The sequence below is a fragment of the Rhipicephalus microplus genome, chromosome X (assembly GCF_043290135.1).
Source record: "Rhipicephalus microplus isolate Deutch F79 chromosome X, USDA_Rmic, whole genome shotgun sequence".
NCBI classification, from domain to species: domain Eukaryota; kingdom Metazoa; phylum Arthropoda; class Arachnida; order Ixodida; family Ixodidae; genus Rhipicephalus; species Rhipicephalus microplus.
This window is the reverse complement of record NC_134710.1, coordinates 300,801,648-300,829,053: the sequence shown is the minus strand read 5'-3', so window position 1 is coordinate 300,829,053 and position 27,406 is coordinate 300,801,648. Positions and strand designations below refer to the sequence as shown.

The window sequence follows — 27,406 nt, the reverse complement described above, 5'->3', positions numbered from 1 at the left end:
GGCTGAGACGCTCCAAAACTACAAATGGGCCTGAATATCATGACAGAAGCTTTTTACACAATCTACGCTTGCGTTGCGGTGTCCAAAGTAACACCAAGTCACCTTTTTCGAATAAAACCGGTTCGTGACGGTCATCGTATCGCTTTTTCGAACGACATTGAGAGGCCAGAGTCCGAAAACGAGCAATTCGACGGGCTTCTTCCGCGAGGCACAGGGTGTTTGATATAGAGTCGTCATTGTGTAGAATGGAGGGTAAGAAAGTGTCTAGAGGGCTTAGTGGCAACCTGGCGTACAACAGTTAAAATGGGCTGAAGTTCGTTGTTTCATGTTTTGCCGTGTTGTACGTGATAAAAGGCAGCACTTCATCCTAGTTCTTGTGATTCGAAGAAACGTACATGGCAAGCATGTTGGTCAGCGTTCTGTTTGTCCGTTCAACGAGGCCATTCGCCTGCGAATGATACGGTGTGGAATGACGGAATTGTGTCATGCCCATGCGTAGTAATTCTTCAACGGCATCAGCAGTGAACTGGCGGCCAGGGTCGCTGATAATAACACCTGGTGGGCCATGGCGAAGGACAACGGAGTGGAGCAAGAAGTCTGCTACGAATGCAGCGGTAGAAGAGGGAATGGATACGGTTTCGGCATACCACGTAAGATGATCAACGCACACGATTATCCAACGGTTCTTATTGTTAGATAACGGGAATGGACCCATATTATCAATTCCTACTTGTTCAAAAGGTGTGCTGGGTGGTGTTAATGGCTGAAGGGGACCTGGTGTAGCTGTCGCCAGGCGCTTGTGACGTTGGCACGTCTCACAGCTAGCGATGTAACGCTTCGCTGTTTCGTACATCTTGGGCCAGTAAAAGCGTTCCTGCATGCGGTTTAGCGTTCGTATGAAGCCGAAATGACCGGACGTCGCGTCGTCATACATGGCACGTAGAACATCGGAGCGAAGGCTCTCGGGGACAACTAGAAGAAAACGTGCTCCAGGCCTGGAGTAGTTAGTTTTATAGAGCAACTTGTCCCGGACCATAAAGCGACCGCTGTGTTGGGAGGCACGTGCGGCGGCAAAAAGAGGATCCAAGTTGAGATCGTTGCGTTGTTCTCTCTGGAAATCAGCCGCGTTGGGGAACGTGCTTGTAACAGCAGCAAGGCAGTCGTCAAAATTCTCAGCATTGCAGTCGGTAGTCGCAAGAGGAATCCGGGAGAGGCAGTCTGCGTCAGCGTGATGACGGCCACTCTTGTACGACACCGTAAAGTTGTATTCTTGAAGTCGCAGCACCCAACGTGCGAGGCTGCCAGAGAGATCACGCAAACCAACCAGCCAGCATAACGAATGGTGATTGATAATTATCTTAAATGGCCTACCGTAAAGATAACAACGAAACTTCTGTACGACAAAAACAGCTGCCAGACATTCCTGTTCAGTAACTGTGTAATTGCCTTCAGATTTGCTCAGGCAACGGCTGGCATATGCCATGACATGCTCTGCGTCATTGTGACGTTGTACAAGCACCGCTTCTATACTGATACCACTAGCGTCCGTGTGGACCTCAGTCCGGCAAGATGGATCGAAGTGACGCAACAGTGGTGCTGACGTTAGTACAAACTTAAGTTGTGAGAATGCGGCGTCACACTCTAGTGTCCAGTTGAAGGTTGCATCCTGTCGCAAGATGCTTGTCAGCGGGTACTTGATCTCCGCAAATCGTAGAACAAAACGACGAAAATATGAGCATAGGCCGACAAATGAGCGAAGTTCTCGTGCGGACTGCGGTGATTTAAAAGAGCTCACTGCTTCTATCTTGCGAGGATCGGATCTGACGCCATCCTTGTCGACCAAGTGACCCAGCACGACAGTTTGACGTTCGCCAGAGCGACAAATTTTAGAATTCAGAACCAGCCCAGCTTATTCGATGCTGTCGAAAACAAGACTGAGACGATTGTTATGTTCCTCAAACGTACGGCCAAAGATCACAACATCGTCAAGGTAGGACATACATATCTCCCATTTTAGACCACGTAATACTGTGTCCATAAATCTTTCAAAGGTGGCTGGAGCATTACAAAGGCCAAAAGGCATGACATTAAATTCAAATAAGCCATCCGGGGTTACGAAAGCAGTCTTTTCTTTGTCGCCGGGTTCCATAGGTATTTGCCAATAACCTGACCGCAAATCAAGCGTTGAAAAATAGGAAGCGGCATGCAAGCAATTTATGACGTCATTAATCCGCGGTAAGGGATATACATCTTTCTTCCTCACAGTGTTTAGACGCCTGTAATCTACGCAGAATCTCCAGGAACCATCCTTTTTCCTGACAAGAATTACCGGGGCTGCCCACGGGCTGGACAACTCTTGCACGACACCTTTGTTCAGCATGTCCTTTACTTGTTCAACGATAACTTTGCACTCAGAGGATGACACTCGGTAGGGCTTTTGGCAGATGGGGTGTGCAGAGCCGGTGTCTATTCTGTGACAAGCGCGGGACGAGGGTAACTGAAGGTGTGCATCTCTATGTTTGAAGTCGAAAGCAGCAACATGCCGGGAAAGGACCTGCACTAGCGCTTGCCGTTCTGTCGTACTGAGAGTCTTGCTGATCATACCGAGCATTAAATCTTCATTATGGCGAATATCACAAGAAGAGGAAGCGGTGGTGAGGTCCGTAGCTAGTGCTGCTATCGAGCTGCATGAGGCTTCATCGAAGAGAGCTATCTTCATCCCGCGAGGAAGCACTACCGGCGTGGCAGGACAGTTCAGCGCTCACAATGTTGCTACTCCTTTTGTCATGCACACAACAGAACAGGGCACAAGTATGTCCTTCTTAGAACAGTTCTTGCGTAGAGGCCCCACTATGAGGTCAACACAAGCATCATCAACCGCTGTGGAAGAGACTCGAACGGGTGTCGGGCACCAAGATGGTGCTATCACTTCATCAATCACGCTAAGTGTGTTTCTGTCTTTGCCACGGTATTCTTCTTCGGAAAGCGACGGTTGAAACAAATATTTTAGTGATATTTTCCTACTACCACAGTCGACGAAAGCACCGCATTGCTCCAGGAAATCGATACCAAGAATGACATGGTGCGAACAACGAGATAGAACCAGAAATTCCGATACAAATACTTTTCCAGCCAATGAAACACTGACAACACATACACCAAGAAGATTAAGCCACTCGCCGCCTACACCACAAAAGGTGATTGTATCGTCCCATGAAAACATAACTTTGCGACCTAAGCGGTTTTTGAAGGCGAGGCTCATCACAGACACAGTCACCCCAGTGTCAACTAACGCCATCGTCGGTATTCCATCAATCAACACATTCACTTTGTTTTTGAGCATAACAATAGGCAGAGGTATATCTTGAAAAGACCGTCCGGCGACCTCACCTCCATTGGCCGCGGATGCTAGTTTCTCAGCAGCGGAGAAGAAGAACGACGCAGAGGAGGCGGCGAGCGACGAGAACGGTTGGATGGTAGTGTCAAACTCCGCTCGGATGCTGGCGAATCACTGCGTCTGGTCTCGCGCGAAAAACGGTCCCTTGGCAACAAGTCGGTTGTCTGCAGGTCATATGAAGCATCAGGTCTTGGTGGCGAAGACATAGCTGGTGTCCTTCGGGATTGGCGGCGTTGTTGGCGGCAATACCGAGCAATATGCCCAGTGAAACCACAGTTGTAGTACACGGGAGGGTCACGGTTTATGCTATATTCATTGGAAAGAATTCTGGGCCGCTGCTGTCGGCGAGGAAGTTCGTTATCACGCGAAGAACGGGTTTCCGCCACTCTCTGGAATTTATTGCATTCGTCGTAAGTTGCATCTTGGTAGTAGGGTCGGTACTGTCCTTGCCGCAGCGGGACGTAATCCGGCTGAAAGTCCCGAGTATAAGAATGCGGCTGTGCTCGTCGTGATCGTGCGTCATAGGCAGGGCCTCTATTGTAGAGACGGGGCTGATACTGAGGTGTGGCATCAGAATCCTCAAAGCCCTTTGTCACTCGGTGCGAGGAGAATGAAGCAACGTTTCGCTCGAACTCTGGTGGCTGGTACGGGGGATGAGTGCTTGGGCGGTGTGCCACTTGCGCATACAGGCCGAGTTCTTCACGTACTATTTGCCGAATTGTTGATGCAAGATCAAGCATCTGGTTGCTGTCTATACTCGCGATGGTCGTCATATTGGCTAGCCTGCTGAACTTCGGCGTGATGCACCTCGTCTTTAGTTGCTCAAAAGTGCGGCAATGGCGAATGACATCGGTGACAGATGTCAAGGTGTCTTTCGCAATGAGGAAACTGTAAACATCCTCGGCGATTCCTTTTAGAATGCGCCCGACTTTGTCTTCCTCAGACATTCCGAAGTCAATGGTCCTACATAGCTTGATGACTTCCTCAATGTAGGTTGTGCAAGTTTCATCTGGCACTTGAGCGCGTTGCATTAGCGTCTATTCTGCTCTTTTCTTTTTCGTTGTTGGGTCGCCGAAACGCTCTTTGATTTCAGAAACAAATCTGTCCCACGTCGTTAGCGTTTCCTCCCGATTCTCGTACCACATTAATGCAGTATTCGTCAGAAAGAACGCGACGTACAAAAGCTGAGAAACGGCATCCCATTTGTTAGCGGCGCTCACCCGTTTGTAATGGATGAGCCAAGCCTCGACGTCTTCATCTGGTCTGCCGGCGAAGGGATGAGCATCTCTCAGTTGTGGAGCCGAACTGGTCGGCACAGAAGTCGAGAGGGGTCGGTGTTCATCTGCGTTGTGGGACATGTCCAGCCCAGATGGATTCGGTGGAAGTCCAGCAATGCGACGGCTCCGTCTAAGAACTTGCGGTTCAACCTCCGTCTTCGGGTGTCAATTACCTAGCACGTTTACCACAACTGTAACAGCGAACTGTGATAAAATAGTTTTATTTACATGAGGTGAACGATGGTCGTTCGCGGCAGCACACTGCGATCGTGCCAAGACTCTACGTCTTCCCCTCCTTCTCTTCTCTACCTTTTACTAGTCCGTTACAATATGAAAAGATTTTTCCTGGTAAATTCATCTTATGTCTCTTTTTGCAGAAAGTGCAACTTTGTCAAATTACCCAAATAATTTGCATAAAAAACACAATGTATTTGCGAATTGAAAATGTTATAAGTTTATTTGTAATTCTTTGGGACACGTATTCTAACTTCGAGGTGTATGCTAAATTGTAAAGAAGGTTAGAACCATCAGTGTAAAGCCATTTAGCACCGATTTTTTGGCGTAAGCGGTGAAAACAATGAATGTTTTGCTGTCATGCACCACATTTTAATAGTTCGAACGGAAGTTTGCTCAATCCATTATCGCAACTTTCTGCAGGTTACTTAACGTTCGCTAGCCGTGTAAACAGCTGCATTGTACCTTGGTAGACTTGCCCTGCAACAATGAGGAATTATCACCCCCATATCACGTAAGAGCGCGCATGACAGGCACAGAAAAAGGCGGCACTCGGCCATGAAGCAAGCGAGTCCTTGCCATGTCGTCACTTCACTGCGACTGCCGCGCCGCCAGTGTTCGTTCTCGGGGCTATATGCTCGCTCTCGCCTGGTAATCGCCGAGCTCATGAGCGCGATGTGCGCTCCGCCGCCGCCCGCCGCCGCTTCTCGCTACATCGGCGGTGGGGCAACCGCGTAAAATGCATGCTCATGCCAAAAATGGCAAGTTTCGTGGCAAAATTTTGGGATTGTTCGTGGCGAAAATTCGTTATATCAAGGATGTCTCCCGCTGTTACTGTGTTACATAGAGGTCGCAAATACATGTGCTTCTATGAAGTAACGACTGGGAATAGAAAATCTTCGTTATATTGAGGAATTTATTATATGGAGGTTCGTTATAAGCAGGTTTAACTGTACTAGGTGGGTTCAACTGTAGTTGTTTATTGCTTTGCTTTTCTGTGATATTGTTTTATCTCTTCTTGGGCACACATGGTGTCCCTTTGAGGACAGAATTCTCAACTTTGTTTTCTTTCCCTCTTTGCGGTGCTTACGCATCTTTACTTGATTATTAATGGGTGCACACCGATGGAGCTTTGTACTATAACCTGATGGGCTTTTCTTTGTGCAGCACCCATCACCCTGGTTTCACCAACGGGCTGGCTTTCTGTATACTTTCGGCGTGGACGCCTGCCCCAAGGGTTCAGTGCTAGTTTTCGTCGCCTGGACTGCCCCAATGCATGCATTTTTAAGCCACAGCGCCACTGCAGCCGCAATGGAGAGTGTGTGTGTAGCCGTGGCTATGTTGGCAGCCATTGCCAGGTAGCCAGCTGCCCCAATGAGTGCTCAGCAAGCCAGCACCATGGAATCTGCGAAAAGGTGCTATGATTTTTCTTATGTGTACTGCTGTATTTAGCTTGCCCAGGTGGCATGTGTCAAATGAAATTATAAGTATTACTTGGCCCACTCTATAAATATGGCTTTCCACTTTTTATTGCATAGTTACACTGTTGCCTGTGGTAAATGGGTGAAAAAGAAATCTTATGGGCAAAACACAGTACCTTTTAGCATGTTGTTGATCTTTCCTATAAGCAAACAGAAAGCTGAACTAGTTGGTAAGTATTTATTCTAAAAGACTGGTCATGCAAACACAGACTCAAAAAAGTAGTCAAGACACGACAAATGCAACTATCAACGGAAGAGGCGCACAAGGGGCAAAAAGAAAAAAAGGGGAGCATGCCCATGCAAAATGCAAACCTATTAATTCAGCACGCATGGATGTCTACGAGAAAGATTGATGTTGGTTTTCCTTACGTTTCTGTAGCTACTGCTGTTGAATGTTTAAAAATGTCTATTAAATTAAGTCCCATCATAGTTGAAGAAAACAAAGCGGAAAAAGATGTGTCATAGGTATTTCATGCATTCATTGCATATCTCGCAGATTAACCCATTGGCTGGAGCAGCTGGCAATCCGCCGGTCATGTTGGCGAGGCCGAAAGCGCTTTGACTGGCAAATCACCAGCCGCTTAGAAAATTATTCTTTTTGATGATATTTTCTAGGTGGCAGCACAAAATTTAAAGTTGGCTGTTTGTTGGATATGTTCTCTGCCAGATCGACATAGTTGTCTGTTGTTTGAGCAGTTTGTGCATGTTTGTTTGTGTGCTATTATTGGCAAAGGATGCGCGTTCTGGGCTTTTTCGAAACATGTTGCCGCATCAAAACTCGCCTGTCATGGCCTTATCAATGCACCAACAAGCTGCCATGTGCGCTCATTTTTCTCGTCAGACCCTGCCTAAAAAATTAAAGTCCGAGAGCCGATGGGGTGTGAAAAATGCGAAGTAGTTCTTCACGTGCTTGTGTTCTTTAAAGTTTTTTACTCACGAAAATATTATTGAAACAGTTGATGCAGAGAAGCATTGCTAACAGAGTAAATCAGAATTTGTTGGGATTTAACATTTTCACGTAGTCTGTATATTCAAGAATATTCAGCAAAAGGAGTTCTGTAGTCATGTTGAGCTATTCGAAAGTTATGACCATTTTTTCCAATTTTTCCTTGGGGCATCTGAAATCGAAACTCAAGGTTTCCGATTACAAAACACTTGTGATCTCATCATAAATGCCCTGTTGTGTACATACTATGTAATGCTAAATTGTCAAAGTATGTTATAAAGCTTGTGTGATGTGCTGTTTAAGATTTGTTTTCAAATTTTCACTACACGGCTGTGGCACTCTGTTGTGTAGGTTGTGTGTGCTTTCGCTCGGCTGTCTGGTTTTTTAATACATAATTTCAAGCTCTAGGAATTTTCCCGACCCTTAACAAAGAAATTTATAGTACTCCATGAAATATGACGAAGTATAGCATGAAAAAGAAGTCGCAACGCAAACTAAAGAGTCGAGATACGAAGCATGGACCCACTGTGTAGCGCATGGATGAAGTTAAGCTAAAAACGCAAAACGAGCTTGGAAAAAAAAAAAATGTGCTTCAGTTTATTAAAAAAAAAAAAAGACTGTGCGGTTTCCGAGGTCTCAAGCTGTGGCCCTGGTGAATTTCAGACATATTAAATGTTTCAGACGTATCAAATGGGCATTAAATTGAAATCTCTAAAGCCTTTAGGGGTGTACAAATATTAAAATTTTTGCATATTTTTTAAGTAGTGTTTGCTATTCTATTTGATTCACACTTGTAATGTTACTTTTCGAACTCTTCGGACTTTTCGAAGACAAATACAGCAAATGTTCCATTGGCAGTGGCCCCTTCAGATTTTCAATATGTTTCACCCTATAAAACTTTTATATTGCGGCAAGGCTGCCTTCCAGGCTCTGCAACACTTGCAAATGTATTTTTTCAAGAAAACGCTGGTTCCAACGTAGAGATGATAGGTGTGGCTGAGGTGGTGGCTCAATTAATGCTTTTTTGGACCTGAAATTTGGCCATGAAGTCCAAATAAATTGGACACCAAACATTTTTACCATTTCTAGGTTCTTATATAGAGTTGACATCTTTCAGGCAGATGTGAAACTGCGGACTATAAGAGACCACATTCTTGACCAGCAGTTCAGTTTTCACAGAAGTTAAAGAGGAGGAGAAAAGGCTGAGAAAATAGCACCTTTGCTTTTCATATTTAAACTGTTGTTGGCAATGCTTAGGTTGCACCATATCATGTACATAAATATGACTCGACCTCTGCATTGCCTCATTTTTGACAAGGCAGCGATCCCCGCAGGGGCGCCTGTGCAAGTAGGCGTTTGGTGTGTAGCGACACCACGGACCCGAGCTAACGGGGGAGTTTTGACTCCCTCCCACGCCTAGCCGTGCGTGGCTTTGCCGTGTCCGGGGAAAAGGGGATCCTGGGGGTTGACCTGACGCTGGGTGATTGGACCTTTAAGGCCCCCTGGCAGAGGCAACACACCTCTTTGGCCCCGGCTTCACGTAGACGGCACCCCTGGGCTGACCCACCCAGGGGAAATCGGCAGTCGCCTTTTCCTATCTCTCTCTGCCTATATCTTCGTCTTTATCTCTCACTATCTATCTGTCCTGTCCTCTACTCTCTTCTGTTTACTTCCAATTTTCCTGGCGGCAAGGGTTAACCCTGTGCAAATAGCCTACCTTGGTCTAGGCGCATTGGGTTATGGCAGTGTTGTACGGCTGACGTCTGCAAACTTTCAGCACCTGTAAACTTGCAGCGTCCCCTTGTTGGGCTCCGTGGTGGGTGGCCGCCAACGCTGCTGAACAAACATAAGACCGGCATGCATGGCGCATTTCCTCTACTACCTGATCGTGCCGGCCTAAAGCGGGTACGCACCGACGACATAAATCTCTTCAACCAGCCAATAGAAACTTTTCCCCACTTCCACGTCATTCACTGCGAAAAAACCGGAAAGCAAGCCAGGACAGTATCTCCTTTCGTAGTTGCCAGGTGTCTTACGGAAACTCTCGGGGCTGGATACAAAGTAACCAAAATGGCGAGCGGAGACCTTCTTCTAGAAATTCGGGACAAAGCACAATTTGTAAAGCTAAACAGCCTCTCAACGTTTGGTGACGTACCGATCACCGTAACACCACACCGATCCATGAACGTCACTCGCGGAGTGGTATCTGATGCAGACTTACTTGAGCTCACCGAGACTGAACTTTTGGAAGGGTGGAAGAGCCAAAATGTCAATAATGTACAGAGAATTATCATCAGAAGAAATAATAAGGAAATACCAACGAAACACTTGATACTCACGTTTGCATCCAGTAAACTACCAGATTCCATTCAAACAGGGTACACAAAGACATCTATCAGGCCGTATATACCAAACCCTCGTCGTTGCTTTCAATGCCAGAAGTATGGCCATGGCTCTAAAACCTGTCGTGGTCGCCAGACTTGTGCACAATGTAGAGTCCTAGGCCACGTGTCTGAGAACTGCAAACAACCGCCACACTGTGTAAACTGTGAAGGAAACCATGCCGCATATTCACGCTCCTGCACATATTGGAAAAAAGAAAAAGAAATAATTACATTGAAGGTGAAGGAGAACATTACGTTTAAGGAAGCGCGGCGAAGAGTCGCTCCATTCTATGGACCTACATACGCTGATGCGGCGCGTCAGGGGGCACCGCCGCACCAGCCCTCGCCACCCCTTCGGCCCGCGCAGAGCGAGCCGTCGGCTGTGGCACCTGCCCCCAAGGCGGCTGTAGCCCAGGCTACACCGCCTACTCCCGAACAGAGACTGGAGACTCCAGAGTCTTCGGGCCTCAAGGCCTCCCCTCACCAGGCGAGGCCCAAAATCCGAACTAACAGCCCGCACGTGCGGGCATCCAGTGCCTCCGAGGAGCCAATGGATACGTCGGCACCCTTGGTGCCGAAAGAGCGGCGTGGCTCCTTGGAGCGCGCCAAGAAAACAAAAAAGCAAATAACAGGGCCTGGTGACGGCCCTGTTAAGTGAACTCAAACTCCCCGTCTAAACAGCCACTCGCTTTTCGTACACACAGCATTATTTTACATTCACCATGAACACTCAAATTATACAATGGAACGTCAGGGGCCTTCTCAGAAACCTTGACGACATCCAAGAACTCTTACACGAACACTCACCAAAAGTGCTGTGTGTACAAGAAACACACCTTAATTCAAAACACACAAATTTTCTTCGTAAATACGTCATTTTCCGAAAGGACCGTGTTGATGCCATGACATCATCCGGAGGTGTTGCCATCATAGTGAATCAAGGAATTGCATGCACACACATACAACTCCAAACATCCCTTGAGGCAGTGGCTGTTCGAGCAGTTCTTTTTGATAAACTGATCACAATCTGCACTATTTACATTCCTCCTAGCTATCAGCTACAAAAACGTGATTTACACTCTCTAATTGATGAATTTCCGGAGCCTTATGTTCTCCTTGGAGACTTTAATGCGCATAGCAGGCTATGGGGTGATTCTCGATATGACGCGCGAGGTCGACTGATCGAGCAGTTCCTTCTCTCGTCGAGCGCGTGTCTCCTGAATCGAAAAGAACCAACCTATTATAATCTCGCTAATAACACCTACTCCTCCATAGTCCTAAGCATAGCATCTCCATCTCTTGTGGCTCTACTCCAGTGGAATGTCGTCGGTAATCTGTACGGAAGTGACCACTTCCCCGTAGTTTTGAGCACAACTACAGTAACCGAGTGCCCACCACGTGTTCCCAAGTGGCTAACAAACAGAGCCGACTGGGAACAGTTTTATACTATCGCTCGTCTAGGTTGGAATGACATCTGTACTTTGAACATTGATGTTGCTGTGAACTACTTCACAGCGTTTTTGATTGATGCTGCAACAAAATGCATCCCACAAACAAATGGACACCCTGGAAAACGACGTGTGCCATGGTGGAACTCTGAATGCCGAAACGCGCGCAAACGGCAAAACAGAGCTTGGAGGTTGCTTCGGAACTCACCGACAGCCGAAAATCTTGAAACCTTCAAGAAAATAAAGTCTCAAGGCAGGAGAACGCGTCGGCAAGCCAGAAGAGAAAGCTGGCAGAAGTTTTTATCAGGGGTTAATTCATACACACAGGAGGCTAAAGTCTGGAACATGGTCGGTAGGATAGCAGGAAAACAAGTACACACACTTCCCCTCGTAAATACTCAGGGTGATACCTTGGAAGATCAGGCAAACTTCCTCGGTGCACACTTCGAACAGGTATCCAGCTCGTGCCACTATACTGACACTTTCCAAAAATACAGAACAAGAATAGAAAAGCAAAAACTCGAACACAAATCCACTAGATACGAGGCATATAACCAAGCTTTCAGTCTAGCTGAGCTCCAGACATCTCTAAACTCCTGCAGTACTTCTGCCCCAGGTTCTGACCGTGTGATGTATGAAATGTTAAAAAACCTACCAAACGAAACCCGAAAAACCTTACTTTGTTTGTACAATGCTATTTGGTCTTCTGGCACTATTCCTACCTCCTGGAAAGAGGCTATTGTTATTCCCATTTTGAAAGAGGGCAAGGACCCTTCTTTAGCTTCGACTTGCAGGCCTATTGCACTTACAAGCTGCTTGTGCAAAGTCTTCGAAAAAATGATAAACTGCCGACTTGTACACTTTCTTGAAACAAAAAATTTGCTCGACCCATTTCAGTGCGGGTTTCGAGAGAGTAGATCCACGACAGACCACCTTGTTCGTATCGAGGCACAGATTAGAGACGCCTTCGTCCATAAACAATATTTTCTCTCTGTGTTCCTCGATATCGAAAAGGCTTATGATACAACATGGCGTTTTGGAATTCTAAGAGATCTATCCCACCTTGGCGTGCGCGAAAGAATGTTTCACATAATCAAAAGTTACCTGTCAAACCGGACATTCCGTGTCCAAGTTGGCACGGTTCTTTCCCAAACATTTGTCCAGGAAACAGGCGTGCCACAAGGTGGTGTACTTAGCTGCACACTTTTTCTCATAAAAATGAATTCCTTGCGCTTGACCATCCCTCGCAATATGTTTTATTGTACATATGTCGATGACGTCCAGCTTGGCTTTAGGTCTTGCAATCTGGCAATGTGTGAGCCGCAGGTTCAGTTAGGTTTAAACAAGGTCTCCAAATGGGCAGAGGAAAACGGATTCCGACTGAACCCACAAAAAAGCACGTGTGTCTTGTTCTCTCGAAAGAGAAGCATGCACTCAGAACCTGACATTCGACTGAATGGTCAACGTCTGTCTGTTAATACGGAACATAAATTCTTAGGATTAATCTTGGACAACAAGTTGACCTTCGTACCGCACATCAAGTATCTAAAAACAAAATGTTTAAAAGCCATGAATATTTTAAAAGTGTTGTCACGTACTAGGTGGGGTAGTGACAGGCAATGTCTCATGAACCTATATAGAAGCCTCATTCGCACCCGCTTAGATTATGGGGCCGTTGCTTATCAGTCTGCGACTCAAAGTGCTTTGAAGATGCTGGACCCCGTGCACCATTTGGGCATCCGCCTTCCTACGGGTGCTTTTCGCACCAGCCCCGTAGAAAGCCTTTATGTTGAGTCAAATGAGTGGTCGCTTCATCTGCAGAGAACTTACATGTCCTTTGTTTATTTCCTTAAGGTGAAAGCAGACAAGAAGCACCCCTCATACTCTACTATTAATGATTTGTCGAGCTCAATTTTGTTTCAAAATAGGCCTTCGATGAGGCAGCCCTTCTCAATTCGCCTGAAGAGTCTAGCTGAGGAAACTGGAGTCTCACTAGAACACAGTTTAATGGCTCCTGTAGCATACCCGCCACCGTGGCAATGGCAGACTATAGACTGCGATGCGTCTTTTCTAGAAGTTTCAAAATATGCGCCTATTGCCCATATCCGAACATACTTCCTGGAACTTCAACACAAATACACACGTGCTGAGTTCTTTACAGATGCCTCCAAGTCTAACTCCTCTGTGTCCTACGCTGCTGTCGGCCCATCCTTTTCGGATGCTGGCCCTCTACATCCAGGCACAAGTATCTTCACAGCGGAAGCCTATGCGATACTTGTGGCACATCAAGCAATTACAAATACAAAAAGCAGTAATTTATACAGACTCCCTCAGTGTAGTAACGGCTTTGCACACTCTTAAAAAACACAAAAACCCAGTCCTTGTCTCACTTTACTCCATTTTATGCACACTCTACACACTCAAACAACATGTTGTAGTATGCTCGGTGCCAGGGCACCGTGAGATTCAAGGCAACGTGAGGGCGGATCAGCTCGCTGCATCCGTCCACAAAAGCACTGCCCCTACACCCATATCAATCCCGGCCCTTGATCTTAAGCCGTCTCTCAAACGAAACCTCAGAGTATACTGGCAGAGTAAGTGGGATACACACACACAAAACAAACTACACGTTATTAAGCCACACCTTGGTCATTGGCTGCCCGTATCGAAATCGCGTCATACAGAGGTAATACTAACGAGACTCAGGATAGGACACACATACACGACACACACACACCTTTTGTCCGGTGGCGATCCACCATTGTGTGACAGATGTGGTGAAGCATTAACAGTCCTTCACATTTTAATTGAGTGCAAACAATTGGACACTGTAAGAAAACAACACTTTCCATTACCCTACCGACAACATATACCTTTACACCCTGCAATGTTCGTCGGTAGGGAACCACTTTTTAGTCACAAATCATTGTTAGCGTTTTTTAAAGAAATTCATAGTTTTCATATCATATACCCGGGCATCCAGTAGCATGACCTCTCCAGAGAGGTTTTTGCTGCGGTGGTTACACAAGAAAGCACTTGCCTCACGGCCCTTGGACGCAAGGGTATGAACGAGTGAGGCACTTGTGCTAATGCCATACATATTCACCATCGTCTTTTATTATCACCAACTTTTGTCATCTATTCACACCACACACACCTTTCACGACATGGTCATGATTTTATTACTTGTATGTTTTTACCCGCCTTACCGCGAGGAATTTTATGATCCTTATACAGCCGCTTATCACAATCATTGTCCATGTTTTTAGTAAGATGAACTGGCGCTCTTTGGCCGTGAAATGGCCCTTGTGCCATAAAACATCAAACATCATCACAAGGCAGCGATGAAACACCACGCCATCAGCGCTTCATTAACCCACCCAGAAGAAGCACTCTCATGTTGCTAAAAATATGCTTAGGGTTCCTCTCCAGCTTTTTTTTCCCTACAATTTGCTTTGAAGTATTGCAATATTCCAAAAATAATTGAGAAACATTAGACAACTATTCAATTCAATTCACACTCACACTTCAATATTCAAATTCACTTTGCACCAAAAATTTTACTATTCGCACAACTCAAGCCATTTTTCTCAAAACATGATTTTTTACACTCTACAGTTACACAAATTATGATAACTTCTCTTCTAATGAATGTTTTTGCATTTTATTTGGCATACCGTATTTTTCAGTTTATAACTCGCACCTTTGTATAAGTCGCACCCCCCTCAAAATGGCAGTTTTTTCGAAAAAAGAAAAACTTCATTCAGGTTGCACTCGTGTACAAAACGCGCCTGTTCACCCAACCATCGAGTGCCGCATCATGAGAAAGCACTGTGAAAATTTATGCATGAGATTGCCGTTGCGTTTGCAAGTTTCCAGCTGTTGGAAGACACACGTGCGAGCTTTTCACAACATACATAAACACAATATTTTCAATGAGAAGTATTTTTATTATTGTGATGCCTAGCAGGGTTTAATCAAATCCATCCAAGTCGTGTTCATCTGATTCGCTCGCGAATAGCGCAGCTATTTCGGGTTTTACTCCTGGCACTTCGTCATCCGGCATGTCACTGTCGTCCTATGACTCGCTCGATTTGGACTCTTCAACATCGGTCACGCAGAAGATCAAACCGGCTTTGCGAAAGCCCACCAAAATGGTCTTATCAGTTATTAAGTTGCATGCTTCACTCACCCATATCGCCACTTTGTCAAACTCAGAGCTTCTGATGCTCCCCATTTTAATGAACCTGTGTTCACCCTTCGGCATCCACGATTCCCACAAGCTTCGCAGAACGGCATTAAAGCTGTGATTAACAGAAATATCAAGTGACTGAAGAATCTTGGTCATGCCTTTGGGTATGATCACAGGCATACAATTCTTTGAACCGATCTTTTTTTTGACGTCGGTCAAATGCGCTCGCATACTGTCCATCACCAGCATTCCTGGCTTCATGTGAAAGAACCTTTCGGCTCGACATGAGAAACAGCAGTCAAGCCACACACCCACTATTTCTTCATCCATCCAATCTTTAGTGTTGGCCTGAACCACCACTATAGAATAAAAAATACCTTTCAGCAAGGGTTTTCGCTTAAAAATAAGCATGGGAGGCAGCTTGGTGCCATCTGCGCAGCAGGCGAGCACAATGGTGATGTGTGATTTTTCGTGGCCTGTTGTCCTCACAGTGACAGTTTTTTGGTCTTTCTCAACGACCCTTCTCCCAAGCGGGATGGATGTCAAAGGTCAATGGCTTTTCATTCATAACATAACATAACTTTATTTTCCTTAAAGTCCATGTTGATGATGTGGCTTGCGCTGACGTTGTTGTGCTTCGCTACTTCCTCTTGCACAAATGAGCTGAAGCGTTCCAGCTGTGCATGGAAGTCGTCAGGAAGCCTCTGACACACTGTAGTGTGGGCTGTCATGACAAGCTGATTCCGCTGCATAAAGCGGAAACACCACGGTGGACCACCACTGAACCTCACAGTGTTAGTCTCCGCTGCCGCAGTCTTCGCCTTCAGGCACAGCTGCACTGTTGACTGGCATCTTTCTTTGGCTCACTGTTGCAGCACCCACGTTTGCCGGCTACGCTCGAGGTCCGGCCAGCATGCCTTCTTGCCGCGGTTAGCCTTCTTTGTAGATTTCATTGTCTGGTGGATGCTGTGGGCTTTGCGCTTGTCCCGGATAATTTTTTTGGTGACATTGAATTCTCTCCCTGCAGCACGATTTCCGCATTCTTCAGCAAATTCAACTGCATGCAGCTTGAACTTGGCATCGAAACTTCACCGACTTTGCTTTCCAGGTGGCGCCATGGTGCCATTGTCAGATTAGAGGGGCTGCTAAGCCTATGCTACGACTCTGTAACGATGCACAACTCACGCGATGCGCAGCAGCTGCGAGTGCTATGGCGGATGGAAGTGACGGCAAAGGAAGCAGCTCTGAAGTCCAAACTCGCCTTTTACAATTTATAAATATAGAAATACCTGCATATTTTCACCCCTCTTTGATTATTTATTTTCTGTGCTAAGATAAATCAGCTGTAATATTTCTAGATAGTTACTTAATTTACCACTATTTATATTTTCTTGTAAACTGCGGTTTCTGTGCATGGCAAAAGAGGCGCATGGCGATATCCAGGCTGCTGAAGCCGCGGCTTCAAACCCAATTTTGACTGTATATAAGTTGTACCATTGTATAAGCCGCACTCACGAAAAAAAAAAAGAGAGAGACTTTTACAAAAAAAATACGGTACTATCTCTTTGTAGGTAGAATGGTGCATTGAAGCAGAATTATTGAAAAGAAGTGACAGCTTTTCATACAATTGCCAATTGTGTGCAAAACTAACCTGCCCAATTATAACCTTCGCAGTCTTCTTATGATTAGGCGCCTTATCTTAGAGATGCAGTGATCGTAGAAGTTAGATGCATGGGATATTGCCCTCGCCATGTCTTGCCAGGTCGCGCTAAAAACGAACTTACCATTTTCTAGTTATGACTGTTCGTGAAACATGCATATTTTGGCACATATTGATTTTCGTAAATTCTAATTTTTACATTTTTACCTATTTCATCATTTTAAAGTTGGAATTCGCCCATGCCCTATAAGCCAAAATCATAATCGTAACCTTTGGACTTCAGCTGTAACGTTTTCTTCTTGAAGGGGGTGACTTACCTTAATGTTGCCAAAGAGTTTATAATTATCTATTAAAAATGGGTATATCAAAACATTTATTGCCTTATATTGACAATAGATTTAATTGCACGAATACTGCACCTTACTTTTCTTTTCACTCATACATTTTGAAATGCAGTATTTGTTCTCTTAAAGGGGTACTAACACATAAACTTTGGCCTCGCGCTTTTCTGCTGCAATGCGCTGCTGGGGGCTTGGCAGTCATGACACGACACATCGTTTGCTGCAGCACGTGACAGATAGTTAATTACAGGCGCCTAATTGTCAATCAGTTTCAGTTTCGGTTTAAGAGAGTTCCAAAAACCGGGTGCAGCTGTCGCCACCTAGCATGTGCAGCTCTTGACCACGTCAGCACACAGAACTGTGACGCACTTCCGCACGGTCCGCATCAAGAATTATCTTTGAATAGGAAACGGGACTGGAATGTTGCCAAACACAATACTTTCTAAGCGTGCACCACGGCCACGCACTCGCAACCAGCTGCTGAGAAATATGGACTTCGGGAACTAACGCGGCAAAAAAAAAAAAAAAAAAGGGCAGCTATGACGTCATCATAACTTGTTTTGTTGACCGCAGCGTGGTGATGTTTGGGAAGTAGGGGGTCACCTCAGGGTCACCTCCGAGGGTGTCTTTTGGGTGCACGTTAAAGAACCCCAGCTGGTCAAAATTTCCGGAGCCCTCCACTACGGCGTCTCTCATAATCAAATGGTGGTTTTGGGACGTTAAACCCCACAAATCATCATCATCATCATCATCATCATCATCATCATCCGAGGTTGTCTATAGCACTATGGAGTCGGTCGCTCACGCAAACTTTAAAATTAACTTAAAATACCTTCCTAGCTATACTCGCTATTGATATCTTGCACATGTTCACGAGAATCGACCACGCAGGCTATCTCGGCCCTGAAATTTTGTGTCAGTACCCCTTTAAATTGAATTTGCAATGCTGTGAGTGCTTGCATTGCTTTCAGTCTATATGTAGAAACCTCATCACCATTTATTTTTCTCTGTAATATGTTAATAGGTTCTTTTGTTCACTTTTGTCACTCTTTATGAAATTTTTCTGCACCTCTATTTTTCGCTAACTTATGTTTTGATATTCTGAGCTCAATGCGCATATTTCATGTGTGTGTCCATGTGTCTTTTTCCATGTCCATGCTTTAAAAAAAAGTGAACCATGTATTGTATCTTGTCAATACAGGGATACCAGCTGTGCAACTGTGGAGACAAATATGGGGGTGCTGACTGTGGCCATGCTCTGGTGCCAGGGCAAGTGTCATGGAGCCTCCTTTTCGAATTGGAACGTCTCACTGGGCAAGTTCAAGGAGCCAGTGCAGGAGGCACCACTGAGCTGCCCCATTCTCGCCTGGGCCACTCGCTCCTCTCTCTTGAACCCAACCAACTGTGGCTGTTCGGTGGCATGGACCCTGCACGGGGGGACAGTGACGAATTATACGTTTATGACCTCGACTTTGACCGTTGGAAAAAGGTGGGCAGCTGCTTTTTTTTCTCTCCTTATTTTCTTCTTCTCTCCTTAATCACTGACAAAATTTCGCATTCTGCTGCGGTCTGTATCGTATCTTCCGTCTTTACCCCATCATAGTTGTATACGAGGTATTAGGTCCTTGAGTTTGATGGTTGCGTACACAAGAACATAGAACTTGTCCATCTGTCCCTCATACTGAGCAAAGATGTGCTCAGTTCCGAATTTGCATCTCTCATAAGTCGTATGTGCATCCTAGAATAACAAACTACAGCTATGCATTTTCTTTTTCTTCATTGTTTATATTTTATTTCATTCATTTTTCATTGTTTACAACCTTATGATGGTAACCCCAGTTGCATTCACAGAGCTGCCATAGGTCATCACTCTGAACCTAAGACCCAGATTTATTGAACTTGAAAGGCATTACAATGTAGTTAATTAATTATACCTGTGATTTGAGATACGAATTGTGCCTACCTGAACCTGATGTAAAAACTATGTCTCAGACAATCTCGTGAGACCACAGAGAGCAAGAATTTACAGCCTTGTTGCTCTAAGACTGCACTGAAGGCATAAATGTTTTACTTATTTCTCATTTTTCACCCTTGCTTTGTCGAATCTGCATATTAAGACTGAGAGTGTATTCACTGTCTTCGTATGACGTGGTAGTCGTCTTTCTAAGAATAAACAGCTGCTGTTGGTAAGCTTCCTGCATCACAGTCAGTTTTCACTGCTACTTTGTGTTATTCTACACTATATTACACTGCTGTATTGCAATATAGCTTATTAAAACAAATGTGTCAAAAGTTCAAATGAGATCTTCCTCTTCAATTCTTTATTTGAATACCTTGCTCATTTTTCCTCCAAGACATGTAACAGCCTTTAGATTCAATGCCCTATTGATAGGATCCGTAATTTAATGGCCTGAACATCACTGATAATGCAAGTGACTGCAGTTTATATGGGAGAAGTGCATTTTTGCAAGAACACAACACTCAGTGTGATACATCATGCGGAGGTGAACATAAGGGCAGTACATGGATACTAGAATGCTGTACTACAGTCGACCCCGCTTATAACGAACCTGAGCGTGACGCGGCATCCGTTCGCTGTATCCCAAAGTTCGCTGTATCCCGAATGAAACACAGCTTTTAAAAAAAAGTTTCGAGTGATAACACAAACTTTTTTTGCCCCAGAAAGTCCGTGATGCACGTGTTTCAAAGAGCAGAAGCGATAAGGGCGGTCTCGAGTTCATTTAAAACGACAGGGTGCTCGTTCGCCGAGGCCTGTGGCATAAGCTGCATGAGGCACTGGCTCCAAAGTTTCGTCGTTCTCACAATCCGATTCCTCCAAATCGCTCTCACCACGTACTTCATTCTCAATACCCCAATCCGTGCACGGTTCCACAGTGTCGGCATCATCATCGGCCGTAATTAAACCATCGCAACAGATGTCCTACCCGCTCTCCCAGGTCGGAGTTGACGACGGGCTGCCACGAATTGCCGCCACAGTTCGGAAGCTTTAGGCTCAGCATCGGGCCCGACGTCAACGAAGTCAACCTCGCAAAAACAGTTTCGCGTGCATGTAGCCGTCACCGCCGCCCACGAAATATTCACCATCTCCACAGCTGAATACCGGGACGCCCGAAGCGGCAAGTTGGCTGCCAGGTGGTCAACAGCTATAAGCAAGCGCTCTGCAACGTGGCACCTAACGCACGGATTACGCTCAAGCCAAGCGGTCACACTTTCAACGTATTGTTGAGCTGCAAGAAAAAGCGTGCTAGTCCTCCCGTCGACGCACACCAGAAGCGAGCAAGACGCGCCCACGCAACACGCATGCCAGAATGTGTTGAACAGCTCTGGGCCCATTTTCAGTCAGAAAACGAAACTAATTCGAGCCAGCATGGCGGGCGTCGCGGAGCGGAGGAGAGGGCGATGGGGTTATGATCTAGAGAGGAGAGCAGACTTGCGAGAGAAGGGCAAGGAGCTGCGATAAAGAGAGGGGAGGATGCGACAGGAGGTGACCTTGAAAACCAAAACACACGGGAAGAAGGCAGGTTGCGTAGCTGGCTTGAAAGGTTCGCGAAACTCGCACGTAGAAAAACTTGGAAAGAGTGCCTGTGCGCGCAAAAATCAAAGCATGGCCGCCAGGATCCGTGCACACGGCAGTGTTCGAAGAATCGGCAACCGTAGTCAAAAAATTGTTTTGTTGCGCCGGCGGGTTTGCGTGGCCTCACGAACTTCAATATTTCGCAATTCATTCCACGCACATTAACAGCCGTTTTCGCGCTTCCGCACGCACATGGAAGGCATGCTGAGCCGAGTGCCAAGTGAGCGAGAATAAGTCCTAAACATGAAATGAATCGCAAATTATCAGAGTTGGTGGGGTAGCATACGCACATGCACTAGACGCAGACTATCGGATGCAGTCGGTGGCCGACGATGTTGGCAAATGGTCTGGTCACTTCAGGCCGGCGCCGCCAACGATAGTACCAGCGATCAAAAACAGGGTAGATGGCCGACCGGTCATCGAAAGATCGGTGGCAGTGCGAAAACACGGGCCTCGTCTGACGATGCGGGGTGCTCAGAGCAGCAGGGGGACAAAGGACGGAGGGGTGCATAACAAAAAGCAGTCGAGGCATGGAGGAAGGAAACAGCTTTCCTTTCTTCATGGGTTGTGGAGAGCGGCAACTAGAGGGTCGCAGAGGCAGGGTCGGCGTTTAACAATAAGAATGTATGGGCAGCTCGCCGATGCCTGATCGGTGATCGAAATTGGTTTCCCGGGAAGTCGGCTGACCGCTGACTTCGAAGTTTTGCTGTAACCGATCAGCAATGCTCAAAGACGTTCGTTGTAAGTACGATTTTGTGCCATTGAACCCATGTATATTTTCACGGTCACGCGGATATTGTTTGTTTCAAGCGAAAGTTCGTTTAAAGTGGGGCCGTTACATGTGGGCTCGACTGTATATCACATGGGATTATTCGACAGGTTACTATATTGTTCTATATAGCTAATAATTTCATATGATTGGGTTCAACATATGTGTGTCATACAACAGCAAGGTACTGTATTTACTCACGTAATGAACGCACTTTTTTTCTTGAATAATGAGAGCAAAGTTAAGGGTGCGTTTATTATGCGGAGAAAATTTTATAGCTTTTTCAGTGTGAGCAGAAAAAAATTCAGTAATGCAAAAAAAATTTTGGTCACTCAGTTTCTCTGTTGCAGTAATTCAGTCATCTTTGGTGGTTGAAGGCACTATCTGCAAGCTATTCCCGCGCTGCCCGTGCACACCATTAAAGTGTTTTGCGGCTATCCTTTCTCACAATCGTTTAACTGCAACAGTGGTATCTGTTGTGATCTCAAGGGGCGCCCAGAAGTGTACGCTTTGACGCCACGACGCATTTAGCCAACTTCGTGGCAACTTCGCACAACAACCGTGCCACCGCCGCTGACATATTGTAGCAAGCAACGAACATTGCAGCAAGCTACCACAGAAGCATTAAAACAAACCGTTCATAACAAGATTAACCCCAAAATAAGGCGGCCGCCTCGCTTGCAACCGAAGCGAGAATCTGGGACCATGTTACAAAAATAGTCACGATTTTTTCTGGGCAACAAGGGATTTCTTTCTGGTTTTCCAGAAACCTGCCACCTGATTGCGACGAATGGCCCTTTGCAGCAGCCATAGCGACAGCAACTGCTGTCGTCGTCGCTCGAAAATAGCTTGCATGTTGTTGGGCCTTAAAGTTTCGTATTCGCAGCAAGCGACCATCGGTTGCACGAAAAGTTGTTATCTTCGCTCTCTATGTGCTGCTCAGCTGCAATGCCTCTACACTCACACTGTTTGTGAGCCCCGCTGTGGCGCATAGATATTTAAAAAAGACTGGGTACGTGCCGCGCACAAATAGAAAAACTATACGGCACGTGGCAGTGGGCGATTGGGGGGTGGGGGTTGAGCCAAGGTGGGTTGTAACGAAGTAACAAAAGAGATCCAACGGGCAAGAAGGCGCCAGTTGTCGGTTAGCGGGACTGCAGTGGATGAATGAAGGAGGTGCATTTATTACGTGGGGAAAAGACAAATTCAAATTTTTATCCAAATTTGACTGAAGTAGGGAGTGCATTTATTATGCGAGTGCGTTCATTATGCGAGTAAATATGGTAAATCTTATAATTTCATATTTATTCTTAGTCAGCTTGTGTAAATAGTAAATTTTAGATTAGAAGCAAATAGTGAGTTTGGTTGAATAATTTCAAATTGAATTCATATAGTGTATATGACATATAAAGAAAAAATTTTATGACAACTTTTTCGGATGAGCTAAAAATGCGATAATGTAAAAAAAAATAATAAAAGTTAGGTTGTTTAGTTTTTTGGTATTGACGTACCCGTACACTGTTTGAAAAGAGCTTTGTTCTACTTCACTCGTCTTTGGTGGTCTTATGGCACTATCTTCAACAAGCTCTCCCTGCGCCGCCCGTGCAAGCCATAAAAGCGTCTCGCGGCTATCTTTTCTAGCAATCGTTTAACTGCAACAGTGGTATCCGCTATGATCTTGAGGGGCGCCCAGAAGCGTGTGCTAAGACTAGCTTCGTGGCAACCTCGCACGGACGACAACTGTGACAACGTCGTTTGACATCCTAGCAAGCAACCATCGAAGCATCAAAACAAGCTGTCAATAACAAGATTAACGACAAAATACGGCCGCCGCTTCGCTGTTCACATGAGGAGTGCGTTCCTTGAATAACGCGCTAATAACAAGCATGAAGAGCAAATTGCAACCAGAGTGAAAATCGGGGGTGCTATCATGTCGCACAAATAGTCACAATTTTTTCTAAGCGACAAGCAATTTTCATCTGGTTTTTCAGAAACCTGCATCGCGATGGCCACGAATGGCCCTTCGCAACAGCAATGGCGACAACAAATCCTGTGGTGGCTCGAAAATCGCGTTCATGTGGTTGGGCCTTAATGTTTCATATTTGCAGGAAGTGACCATCTGTTGGCGCGGGCAGTTTCATGACCTTCGCTCTCTGTGGGCTTATCAGCTGCAATGCCTCTACACTCACACTGTTCGTGAGCCCCGCTTTGGCGCATAGATATTTAAAAAAGACTGGGTACATGCCGCGCACAGATAGAAAAACTATACGGCGCGTGGCAGTGGGCGAAGGGTGAGAGAAAGCGAGCCAAGGTGGGTCATAACGAAAGAGATCCAACGGGCAAGAAGGCACCAGTTGTCGGTTGCTACCTCTGAAGTAACGCAGCGGTAGATTAAAGGTGATAAGGGCATAAGAAAGGCATGAAGTGTTGCAGTGTTCATGTCACTCTTCGCTTATGACTATCATGAAGCGGACTTGAGCACTTGGTTTTCAGGTGGCCTCAAGCAAACCTTTGATGCTCACTTCCGCTTCAGCCAACTGTGCCCTAATTAGTTCATTCACTTGTGTTGCAAAAAAACATACGCGAGTTTTTTCACGGAGAGAAATGTGTTGTACATATATCCTGGTTGGGAAACCGGTGTGCTGTTTTTTTGGTTTTTTTTATTATGCAAAGTCTCGGGCGGGAAGAATATTTTCGATCCTACTTGAGATTCACACATAGCACCGTTGTTTTATAGTTCGAGCACCTGACCTGTTTTGTTTATAAGCCATTATAAGATCACAACGCTAATGTTTATGCTTACGGAGCTGTTCAAGAGCCCTCCCCCCAAACTCTCTTTCCACGATGTCTTTTTTTTTTTTTTTCAAGAGGCCCCCCCTCACCCCCACTCCATCGCAGAAATCTCTTTACGGATTCAGCACCGAAGTTGGCAGGTATGCCAAAGCAATGTTTGTGTGGTTGTGTGGAAGCATTCAAACGCTGGTTTGCATTATAAAGAACACATTGGGTAGTAAAATACTTTTAGGCTGTAACTGTACCATGTGTAGACTCCACAGTCTGGTAGCGAAGTTTGGGCAAAACAATGTGAAAAACTTTGTATAAAATACAAAAGGCAGTCGTTCACCAGTTGGAACGTTGAACTCTGGTTTCACTCATTTCAGCTTAATGTGTCACGGGACATGGGCCAAGCTCCGACAGCTCGTCGTTTCCATGGAGCTGCCATGGTAGTTGGAAGCATGTACATATTTGGTGGCCTGAATGCTACTGGTGTACTGGGTGACTTCTGGAAATTTGCGACAGACTTCTACACATGGACTCGTGTTCCTGTAAGTGATAGCCACAGCACTGCCCTTTTGTAGTATTCGGAAGGCAAGGTGTGTGGCTAAACTTATTGTCTTTCTGTTTAAAATCGATTGCATGGTTTTTCAATTAGCAGTGATTTTTTTTAACACCAGTTTTGTTTGTTTGAGAAGAGAACTTGTTATTGGGCTAATGAAATAATGAAACTTACACCACACACATGCAGATAAAAAAAATGCGAGGGGCTGCAGTTGTGTGGTGGTTACTTTATTTAGGGACTATGACGGTTGCTTTATTTGGTCCGCAGTTGCACCATGCTACAGTAAAACCTCGTTATTTTGAAGTCACTGAGACCAGGAAAAAGCTTCGAATTGAGCAGGTTTTCAAATTAATGAAACATGCCAAAAGTGGGGCACAAGGAACTTTTAATTACCGTATTTACTCGATTCTACCGCGCCCTCGATTGTAACGCGCACCCGATTTCCACCGCGGAAAAAAAAAAAAAAAAAAAACGTAAGACATCGATTGCAACGCGCACCCATTTTTCTCGCTGGCCCGCACGATCACACCACTCGAAAAAACAACTTTTGTGAGCGTCTTTCATTTAAATATGAAGTACGGGCGAAGCTTGTGCCCATCTGACGTGTAACAGAGCATTGCCGTCACTGTAGTTCTACCGTGGACCGATGTCAGCACGCGAACTTGCTTCACCCCCTTCTTCTCGACGGTTGTGGTGCCAGGCATGTCGAAGTAAAGAGGCGTCTGATCGGCATTCCCGATTTGTCCAAGCAGGTAGCCGTTGTTGCGCCGCAAGTTTAGGACGAACCTCTGAAAACTGTGAAGCTTTTCATCGTACTCCTCCGCAAAACTTTTCGCATATGCATGTTCCCCTTCGGAGGGAAAAGCCTTTCCTCTTCATAAAGTTAGTTAGCCAGCACCTGCTCGCTTTAAACTGGCTCCGCATTAGACCTTTTTCTAAGACTAATTGCATAGCCCGCACTTGGAGCAGTTCTGTCGTCACGGGCCGCTGTGCCGCTCGCTGCTCAAGCACATACTCGCCGAGCAGCTCTTTAATTTGCGGAAACCGACCCTGTTGTGGTCCACTGAAGCCTTTGCGTGAAGCTTTGCTGTCGACTATCTTCTGCTTTTGTTTCCGCCGGTCCCGCACGCACGTTTCAGGAACTCCGAACGACCGCGATGCGGCCCGATTTCCGTCCGTTTCTGCACACGCGATGACTTTTCTTTTAAAAGCGGCATCGTGGTGCACTCGAGTTTTTGGAGTCGGCCCTTCCACGCCGTCGATGCTAATGCACTACTAGATGACGAACTCCTCAGCACACGTACGGAGTGCCGCACATGGGAAACACACAGGCAGAAATGACCGACGCGCCATGCCGACGCACGTAGGGGGCGGCCATTTTGGATTTGCCGATGGCAATAGATTGACCGTAATTTTTTTGTTCGTACTCGATTCTAACGCGCATGCGATTTATGAACTCGCTTAACCGGAAGAAAGGTGCGCGTTAGATTCGAGTAATTACGGTACTGAAAGTAGTCAGAGGTGGTCGTTTGCCGTGTCGGCTAACTTTGAGCTCGAAGTGTTATGTTTCCCGCCAATAGCTGGGCACAATCTCGCCATGAACACAGATGAACGGCGGGCAACGCTGCTGGCCGCAAAAAAGCAACAAAAAAAAAAAAGTCTCGTGGTCAATTGAAATCTGAGCCTGCAGAAAAGACGTGCTTTTAATGAAACTATTTGCCTATTCTTTCTGGTAAAACAAATAGTTTAGGAATGGCCAGTGCAGTGTAGTTGCAATATGTTTTGGTTGGAAAACATGATTATTGAAGTTTTCGAGCTGAGTTCTAAAAGTGGGGATTGCAGGCAGAAGCTCTGCCAGCTGTGCAATTGCGCAAATTGTTGGAGCAACCACCAGTCATAACTTTGCATACATTACGAATTGCACCAGAGTAACCTTTACTAATTTATTTATATTCCCAGAAAGAAAGGGGAAATCATGATGCGCTGATGTTGCAAGAAACACGTGATCTGTTGTCTGCATGTCACTACTGTAGTGCACTGAAGCATGTCTTTTGCGCAGGCGCACATTTCAATCAATCACAATACCGGCCTTCGTTTCTTTTCTTTTTTTTTTACACTAGCAGTAGCATGGCTGGGGTGCTTCATCTGTCACTCATTAGCATCACTGCTCTGCATTGCCTTGTGGTTCCTAAGGGCCACTGTCTTCGTGGATTTGTGGCTAAATCGGGATCGGGAAGCGGCACAAATCGCACTCAGAGTTTGCAAGTTGACCGTCTCTTCAAATTATCTATTCAAACTTTTGTTGCAAAATACGAGACTGCAAAAATTTTTTGAATTCAGCG

General features: G+C 45.7%; 1 protein-coding gene across 2 annotated transcripts in view; it reads left to right on the top strand.

The window, feature by feature from the left end:
* Megf8 (multiple EGF like domains 8) overlaps positions 1 to 27,406 on the top strand; it is a 249,501-nt gene that overhangs the window by 140,407 nt on the left and 81,688 nt on the right. For both annotated transcript variants that reach the window (XM_037413740.2, XM_075879436.1), the window contains exons 17-19: positions 6,076 to 6,323; positions 18,562 to 18,849; positions 24,886 to 25,050. In XM_037413740.2, coding sequence (XP_037269637.1) covers positions 6,076 to 6,323; positions 18,562 to 18,849; positions 24,886 to 25,050 — 701 coding nt within the window. The remainder of the gene's footprint in view (positions 1 to 6,075; positions 6,324 to 18,561; positions 18,850 to 24,885; positions 25,051 to 27,406) is intronic.